At 37.5% G+C, this 10,128-nt stretch overlaps 1 protein-coding gene across 3 annotated transcripts in view; it reads right to left on the bottom strand.

Annotated features, from left to right (window-relative positions):
- Positions 1 to 1,676: 1,676 nt before the first annotated feature.
- Positions 1,677 to 10,128, bottom strand: part of lrch3 (leucine rich repeats and calponin homology domain containing 3) — a 124,096-nt gene continuing 115,644 nt past the window's right edge. The window contains exon 18 of one of the 3 annotated variants that reach the window (XM_033032114.1): positions 1,677 to 8,842. In XM_033032114.1, coding sequence (XP_032888005.1) covers positions 8,735 to 8,842 — 108 coding nt within the window. In that variant the 3' untranslated portion in view covers positions 1,677 to 8,734. The remainder of the gene's footprint in view (positions 8,843 to 10,128) is intronic. The other 2 variants (XM_033032111.1, XM_033032107.1) reach the window with 2 other exon arrangements.

Genomic DNA, 10,128 nt, shown 5'->3' with positions numbered 1-10,128 from the left:
TAAAAAAAAGAATTTAGGCAGGTACATGGATAGGATGGGTTTCGAGGGATGCGAGCTAAACACAGACAGGTTGGACTAGTGTAGATGGGACATGTTGGTCGGTGTGTGCAAGTTGGGCTGAAGGGCCTGTTTTCATGCTGTACGATCTACAAACAAGGATCCCAGCACCAATCATTGCAGTACACCACTGGCAAGACTTCCGATGAGAAAAGCATCTTAACACCACTACCCTCTTCCTTCTATACCCAAACTAAGTTTGGGATCCAGTTAGCCAGCGTACCTTGGATCACATATGCCTTAACATTCTGGACCAGCCGACCACATGGCCTACTAATGTCAACATAAACAAATATCTATTGCCCTGCCTTAACTGTTAACTCCTTACGAAATTCAATCAAATTAGTGAGGGGGGATTTCCCTCACACAAAGCCATGGTGACTACACCTGATCAGTACCTACTTATGTAAATGTATAAATCCCTTTGGACTTCCTCGAATAATTTTCTTGCCATTGATGCTGTGCTCACCAGCCTGTAATTATCACCCCAATCATGGGAAATTAGTGAATGAATGTAAACTGAAGGAACATTTAATGAAAATATGATGCTTTATTATGAGGTTCATGTGAGTTTTTAATTGTTTACCAAGCCATAATTGGTTGGCAGGGGGAAGTTGGGCAGAAGGGCCTGTTTCCGTGATTATAATTAATGATTAGTAAACTCTTTGGCTGATATATTAGTTCTGTATGTGGATTTCAATCTTTACCAAGTATATAATTTTGTAAATAGGTCTTTCAAAAGTATGTATATATTTATCTTCTACCTTCACATCTAACTTATTTCGTACTCTTATAAAATGCATGAAAAAGTAGCTGCAAATTTGGAGGCCGAAGGGGCTGTTGTAATCTTGAGTAAAAACTGCTGGAGGAACTCAGATAATCAAGCAGCATCTAGTAAGGGAAGGGATTTTTTGCCACTTCAAGTCGAGACTCTGCATCAGACCTCCAGCAGGATTTTTATTGCTGAGTTTTCTTTGATGTGCTTGCTGTTACAATTCAAAGGTGTTAGCTGTCTGTGTTGCTAATAACATCAGTTGCTGGATGCAAGGAAATTGCTTGGATTGTCACCAACAACAGAAAATTGCAAAGCTGAAATAAAATGTGTAAATTCTGTAAATACACATTTGGCTCGACAACATCTGTGGAGACGTATTTGTTTCAGGTAAGTTTTCATCACAGAAGTTGAAGACCTACATGGACATGTACAAGGCAAGTTTATATATTTTTTACACCTAGATTAGTGCCTGAAATGCACTGCCAGTGGTGGTGGAGGCACAGACAATGGCATTTTAAGAGACATTTGGATAGGCACATAGATATGCAGGGAATGGAGGGATATGGATTATGTGCTGCCAGATAAGAATTAGTCTTGGCCTTGTGTTTAGCACAAGCGTTGTGGGCCAAAGGGCCTGTTCCTGTGCTGTAATGTTCTATGTTCAAATACATCCTTCGCCAGGCTTTTAATCTGGTTCATTGATTTTCCAAAGTGAAAATCAAAACTCTCGACCTCATGATATAGGTTTTGCTTATGATTCGAGCGTCTGCAATTCCTTGTGTCTCTCAACATTTATTGTGTTGCGGCAGATAGTTTAAAGCAAAAATAAACACATATCTTTAGGCTACTTCCATATACAATCTTTATTCATCACAAAAGCATAAAACCTATAATGTATGTTATACATATGTACAAAGGAGACAGTTACAACCAAAGTGGTGTTGACAAAAATGCCCTTTCTTTTTACATAGCAATTATTTATACAATATATTTAAAGCCAAGGCCTCCAAGATTTTAGGTCTTCAAAGGAAAAAAAAATTGAACAGAAGAACACACATCTCGTCTCTCTGCAGCTGTAAGAATGTGTAACAGATCTAGCTGTACCCAGCAGATAAAATGTAACATTAATATAGTTTTAAAAAGAGAATACGGTTAACATAAAACAGTATTGTATACAAATGACCATACCATGAACAGCTACATAAGTATTTACAGTAGTCTACAATTGACTAGACAGTCATCCATGCATGATCACCGCATATATTCAAGCACTAGTTCCAAGTAACTATGAAGTGGGGTCAACTTCTTTGTAAATTATCTGTTCCCACATTTGTCAGTTTCAGTCTATTTTAAAAGCTTCCAGCAGTAACATACAGTGCTTCCATAATGTTTGGGACAAAGACCCATCATTTATTTATTTGCCACTGTACTCCACAATTTGAGATTTGTAATAGAAATAAAAAAATCACATGTGGTTAAAGTGCACATTGTCAGATTTTATTAAAGTCAATTTTTATACATTTTGGTTTCACCATGTAGAAATTACAGCTGTGTTTATACATAGTCCTCATTTCAGGGGACCATAATGTTTGGGACACATGGCTTCACTGTATAGTGAAGGTGTTTGTAATTGCTCAGGTGTGTTTAATTGCCTCCTTAATGCAGGTATAAGAGAGCTCTTAGCACCCAGTCTTTCCATTACCTTTGCAAACTTTTATTGCTGTTTATCAACACGAGGACCAAAGTTGTGCCAATAAAGTCAAAGAAGCCAATATGAGACTGAGAAACAATAAAACAGTTCGAGGCATCATCGAAACCTTAGGCTTACCAAAATCAACGGTTTGGAACATCATTAAGAAGAGAGCACTAGTGAGCTTACTAATTGCAAAGGGACTGGCAGGCCAAGGAAAACCTCCACAGTTGATGACGAAATAATTCTCTCTAGAATAAAGAAAAGTCCCCAAACACCAGCTCGACAGATCAGAAACACTCTTCAGGAGTCAGATGTGGATTTGTCAATGACCACTGTCCACAGAAGATTTCATGAACAGAAATACAGAGGCTACACTGCAAGATGCAAACCACTGGTTAGCCTCAAAAATAAGATGGCTAGGTTACAGTTTGCCAAGAAGTACTTAAAGGAGCAACCACAGTTCTTGAAAAAAGTCTTGTGGACAGATGAGATGAAGATTAACATATCTGAGTGGTGGCAAGAGAAAAGTATGGAGGAGAGAAGGAACTGCCCAAGATCCAAAGCTTCTGGAATTTTTTGAGGATGTAACTAGGAAAATGGACAAGGGAGAGCCAATGGATGTAGTGTACCTGGACTCAGAAAGCATTAGACAAGGTCCCACATAGGAGATTAGTGGGCAAAATTAGAGCACATGTTATTGAGGATAGGACACTGACATAGATAGAAAATTGGTTGGCAGACAGGAAACAAAGAGTAGGGATTAACAGGTCTCTTTCAGAATGGCAGGCAGTGACTTGTGGGGTACCGCAAGGCTCGGTGCTGGGTCCGCAGCTATTTACAATATACATTAATGATTTAGATGAACGGATTAAAAGTAACATTAGCAAATTTGCTGATGACACAAAGCTGGGTGGCAGTGTAAACCGTGAGGTGGATGCTGTGAGAATGCAGGGTGACTTGGACAGGTTATGGAGTGAACAGATGCATGGCAGATGAAGTTTAATGTGGATAAATGTGAGATTATCCACTTTGGTGGCAAAAACAGAAAAGCAGATTATTATCTGAATGGAGTCAAGTTAGGAAAAGGGGTCCTTGTTCATCAGTCACTGAAAGTAAGCATGTAGGTACAATAGGCAGTGAAGAAAGTTAATGGCATGTTGGCCTTCATAACAAGAGGAGTTGAGTATACGAGCAGTTGTACAGGGCCCTAGTGAGACCACACCTGGAGTATTGTGTGCAGTTTTGGTCTCCAAATTTGAGGAAGGACATTCTTGCTATTGAGGGAGTGCAGGATAGGTTCACAAGGTTAATTCCCAGGATGGCTGGACCGTATGGAGCAGCTGGGCTTGTATACTCTGGAATTTAGAAGGATGAGAGGAGCTCTTATTGAAACATATAAGATTACCAAGGGATTGGACACGCTAGAGGCAGGAAACATGTTCCCGATGTTGGGAGAATCCAGAACCAGGCGCCTCAGTTTAAGAATTAGGGGTAGGCCATTTAGAACGGAGATGAGGAAAAACTTTTTCACCCAGAGAGTTGTGAATCTGTGGAATTCTCTGCCTCAGAAGGCGGTGGAGGCCAATTCTCTGGATGCTTTCAAGATAGTTTGATAGAGCTCTTATAGCTAGCAGAGTCAGGCGATATGGCAAGAAGGCAGGAACTGGGTACTGATTGTGGATGATCAGCCATGATCATATTGAAGTGCGGTGCTGGCTCGAAGGGCCGAAGGGCCGACTCCTGCACCTATTGTCATACCACCTCATCTGTTATGGCCTGGGCATGGATGGCTGCTGAAGGTACTGGCTCACATCTTCATTGATGATACAACTGCTGATGGTAGTAGCATAATGAATTCTGAAGTGTATAGACACACCCTATCTGCCCAAGTTCAAATTCCTCAAAACACATTGGCTGGCTTGTTCATTCTACAGCAAGACAATGATCCCAAACATACTGCTAAAGCAACAATGGAGTTTTTCAAAGCTAAAAAATGGACAATTCTTGAGTGGCCGTCAATCACTCGATCTGAACCCAATTGAGCATGCCTTTTATATGCTGAAGAGAAAACTGAAGGGGACTAGCCCCCAAAACAAGCATAAGTTAAAGATGGCTGCAATACAGGCCTGGCAGAGCTTCACCAGAGAAGACCCCCAGCAACTGGTGATGTCCATGAATCGCAGACTTCAAGCAGTCATTGCATGCAAAGGATATTCAACACAATACTAAACATGACTACTTTCATTCACATGACAGTGCTGTGTCCCAAACATTATGGTACCCTGAAATGGGGGAACTATGTATAAACACTGCTGTAATTTCAACATGGTGAAACCAAAATGTATAAAAATGGCCTTTATTAAAATGTGACAATGTACACTTTAACCACATGTGTTTTTTTTCAATTACAAATCTCTATTGTGGAGTACAGTGGTATATACATAAATGATGGGTCTTTGTCCCAAACATTATGGAGGGCACTGTATGTCAACATTACTTGATGCATCTCAGTTTATTTCTGGTACAAAAGTGGTTCCAACTCAAGCTAACTTTCATGAGTCAGTGCAATTATTCAGTGATTTAACATCATATTTCTGCGGAATGCGTTAATTAGCTATTTCACTATTTCCAGAGAGTAGCACAAAAAACTCAGATTAGGAAAAAATTGCACCCTGTAAAATGCAGTAGAGAGTTAGATTTAGAAGAGCCTAAAATTTGCTAACACACTGAAAATGCATGAAAAGATATTCAGATATAAGGACTTTTGCAATTGCCTTGAGTAGACAGGAGCAACAAGATACAGTAGATTTACTTAGAAACTGGAATACAATTAAGTACATTAAGCATTCCATCTGATCCACGTAATGATAGTGCAGTATGGAGATCAACCTAAGCAATGCAGTATTATTTAATTTTATATTAGTCATTCCTTTATTTTCAAAAAGTATTAACTTTATGAAATATTCATAATCTCCATTAGATAAATGCATTTTAAGCACGCTGATCTGTAAACTAAACAGAATGACAAACATACAAGATCACTAGGGGAAAATACTATGAATACTGGAAATCTGAAATAAAAATACAAATGCTAGAAATGGTCACCAAGTCAGGTAATATTTGAAAATAAAAATGTTCAGGTCAATGACCTGATGAAATAGTATTTGTCCCCACAGTCAAGATCACTTTGCTGGGACATAATGTGAGCTAATATGTATTTTAAAACCTTGATCAAGACAGGTCATGATACAAAGGTCCTCTGAAAACTTTAGCAGGAAAGATTTTTGAACTTTCATTTGCCCAGGAATGGGAAAGACATGTAATGGGATGTACCTATAAACCAGTACTATTGTACTTTTTCAAATATTTAACTCAAGGAATGATAAGATGAGGTCCCAATTCACTAGATTCTATACTGGGTCACTCACAACCCAAATTTAGGTGCTTTACCGGGAATATGAATTCTGGTTTTAAAGCAACAATGAAATATTGAATACACTGCCAGAACTAATGAATATAACAAACTTCTCCCCTGCCCTCACTTTAAAAAAATAAACTTTATAATCTTTTTGTTAATACTAATCAGGTTTATATTTTAGCACACTTAGAAACAGCACCAAACCTGTCTCATTTCAAGGTCCAGACTATAGCCCACTGCCAAAGTTTGGTGCAACTTCCTCAGCAGAAGGTAATACATCTAAAAGTAGAACAAAGTATTATGTAATTGTTGAAAATCCCAGTAAGAAATCAAAATAAATGGTTGATTTACTTGCTAGAGGTTGCTTAGATATGATTACTTCCACTGGTCAGAAGCACATAACTCTGTGTATTCACACCGTGTTGTTGCAACATTGCTATTCAACAGCACAATGTTGCTAATTATTTTTAAATGTGCAAAATATTATTTCCTTTAAATAATTAATTACCCTCTACCCACACCTGGTTTCATATACACTACCTCCTTTCCCCAATCCCATTGACTCAAATTTATTACAGTATAATCAGAGCAAATAATTTAGTTTCCTATGTAAGATTATCCTATGATGGGCACCAATCAAAGATTAATTTTATAAGATATCTTCACCTTAATTCCTTTCCTTATCCCTCAGTCTCCACCAATTTAAAAAAAAAACATGTGAAAATAATGATAAATCTTTAGTCAGTTCTTAAATATATTGTGTATTGTGTAGAGATCAAACAAAGGATTACTGATACAATGTAATGTTATTCGTTTTTTTCTAAATCATCTTGAATTTCAAGAATAGAAGTATAACAATGATATACCTTTTTGCCCAGCAAGTTCTGCAGAGGAGAAATATGTCTGACAAATATTATTTTGTGCTTGTCCTGTTGAATACCCTTCATAATTAACGTGAACAATTTTAATCTAGCCCCTGACAGTTTCCAACCTAAGTCAAGTAACTTTCAAAAGGTCAATGGGCTTCTGCCAAGTCAAATAGATACCAGTTAGCAGACTTGGAATAACATTTATGGAAAAGAAAGCACAAGTGATCAGCATTTGATAATACAATCTTATTGTATAGCTTAAAATTAATACATAATTTGAAACAAACCTATACTTCAACAGAGTGTGATGTTTAATATAAAATAGACAAGAAAACATGGAATTCAGTCAGGCAAAGAAAAGTGCAGGCAAAACTCCATCTGTTTAGGTCATGAATAAAAAAATGAACTCCCTTCTATTGCCCAACTGTGATGTAAAATACATTGAAAAATTAAAATCAATCACTTTGATACAAATAACAAAAAGGTTTGGTGCAATAATTCTAATTGTTTGAGGATGGGATACAGGGCATCTCACTCTTAAAATTTTATGTTTACGATTATTGCATGTGTGAATTTAAGTTTAAAGATGACACCATAAGAAAAAGTGGATCCAATCTATTCCACATAATAGCCTTTCAAGTCAAAATCACAACTAATTATCTTAAAAGAATGGATAAGTGCTCCTATGAAAATGATGTGAAGTCTGCATATCACTATTTCTCACTGTATATTTAGTTAAAACCATATTTTAAAAAAAAACTAGATACATAAATGAACAAAAATGTAGTGGAAGGTACTAAAAGTCATATAGAAAGCCTGCACTACAGATTTCTTTCTGGCGTCATGAAGCTGACTGAAGTCATCATCAATGTCACTTCATGATAAAGTGCATTTCACTACATTACTCAAATACAGCTGAGCAACCAGGTTATTTAGTGGTTGTTTTATCATACTTGCGTGTTATGAATAAATACAAATGTATACACTATAAGCAAAATCTAACTATGAAAAATTAATTCCAAAAACTATTTAGTTAGATCAGAATAAATGTATACATGAAGGCAACAAAAGCAATATTTATGTATAATCATATCGATGCTTCAAAATATATGGACTAAGAAAACCTGAAATAATTCATACTGTACTGATCCACGTAAGAGTAGTCGGTGCATTGTTTCTAGAAATGGATTTCTAAAAACACCATATAACATTCCCTTATGGGAATCTTTATAGTATTTCATGGAGTTCAACTACTGATGAAACATACCATTCCTATACAAACAATACTGAGTGGAAAGTCAATTAATTCTGTGGTTTCTCAGTATTTATTACTAGACAAGGGATATGCAATTTTAAAATAATATCCTGACCACACCTTGTGAAGCTCTGCAGCTGTTGTGAATTGCTTATTCCTATTTAGAACTTGGAATCAAACTAACATTATATGAAGTGCAACTTTAATGTGATTTTCTTATTCCAATATATGTTTCAGATTGTCCTGACTGTTCTTATCAAATTCTATCTTACTGGCCACCACACAAAGAAAATTAAAAGTCCAATGCATAATCTGGCCACTTGTGAGATAAAGTTATGAGGGTTATGTTTTTTTGTTTTAGTTCCTTGAGCTGTTGATCAGACTACTCTGCAATTTCTCAGCGGCTTGAATGCCACTATGAAAACCACATGGATCACAGTGCCCAAGCTAGAAAACAAATGGAGTGCTGCCTTTCTGGAAAAGTAACAGAATGAAAGGATCAAAAAGGTCACGTTTAGCAACTGGTTGCTAGAGCTGACAAGGCAGAAAGTCATCTTGCAGATGCTAAAAATGTGATAAATATGATCACCATGCAGACCAACGTGATTATGTTGCAAAAGTATTTCTTGGGTATGATGCCCATCACTTGCAGTCTCTAGAGTGTTGATTAATGGTGCTGTTTGGTAGGGGCCAGCTCAAGCAGAGTTTCTATAGTCACGGCTATCTGTGCCAGTCCTTTCTCTTCTAGAATGTGAAGGGGCAGGCACAATCGATCCTAAACAAAATCAAAAACAAGAGAAAGGGAAGGGAATAAAAGGAGGGGAGAAAAACAAAATTAACAAATGGTTCGTTTGTGTAAAATAACAAAAATTGGAAGACCTGAAAAATGAAACGCAAATATGACATCAAATAACTTGCATACAAATGACCTGCTGGAAGTGATCAAGCAGCAATGTGTGAAGGCAGTATGGTTACACCTGCTAATGGCTCTTTCTCAATCAACACCCCACTCACTTTAAACCTCATTCCCCGACTCCAATACTGCATTTTGTCCACAATAGGCATGACAGATGCTAAGCAAATACAGTGCCCTCCATAATGTTTGGGACAAAGACCCATAATTTATTTATTTGCCCCTGTACTCAACAATTTGAGATTTATAATTTAAAAAAAATCACATGTGGTTAAAGTGCACATTGTCAGATTTTATTAAAGGATATTTTTTATACATTTTGTTTTCACCATGTAGAAATTACAGCTGTATTACATAGTCCCCCCATTCCAGGGCACCATAATGTTTGGCACACATGGCTTCACATGCGTTTGTAATTATTCAGGTGTGTTTAATTGCCTCCTTAATGCAGGTATAAGAGAGCTCTCAGCACCTAGTCTTTCCTCCAGTCTTTCCATCACCTTTGAAAACTTTTATTGCTGTTTATCAACATGAGGACCAAAGTTGTGCCAATGAAAGTCAAATATGCCATTATGAGACTGAGAAACAAGAATAAACTGTTAAGAGACATCAGCCAAACCCTAGGCTTACCAAAATCAACGGTTTGGAACATCATTAAGAAGAAAGAGAGCACCGGGGAGCTTACTAATCGCAAAGGGTCTGGCAGGCTAAGGAAGACCTCTACAGCTGATGACAGAAGAATTATCTCTATAATAAAGAAAAAACCCCAAACACCCGTCCGACAGATCAGAAACACTCTTCAGGAGTCAGGTGTGGATTTGTCAATGACCACTGTCTGCAGAAGACTTCATGAACAGAAATACAGAGGCTACACTGCAAGGTACAAAACACTGGCTAGCCGCAAAAATAGGATGGCCAAGTTACAGTTTGCCAAGAAGTACTTAAAAGAGCAACCACAGTTCTGGAAAAAGGTCTTGTGGACAGATGAGACGAAGATTAACTAATATCAGAGTGATGGCAAGAGCAAATTATGGAGGAGAGAAGGAACTACCCAGGATCCAAAACATATCACCTCATGTGTGAAACACAGTTGTGGAGGTGTTATGGCCTGGGCATGTATGGTTGCTGATGGTACTAGCTCACTTATC

Source organism: Amblyraja radiata, chromosome 13, assembly GCF_010909765.2.
Source record: "Amblyraja radiata isolate CabotCenter1 chromosome 13, sAmbRad1.1.pri, whole genome shotgun sequence".
NCBI lineage: Eukaryota > Metazoa > Chordata > Chondrichthyes > Rajiformes > Rajidae > Amblyraja > Amblyraja radiata.
Note: the sequence above shows the minus strand (reverse complement) of the source record. Positions and strands in the feature narration are given on the sequence as shown.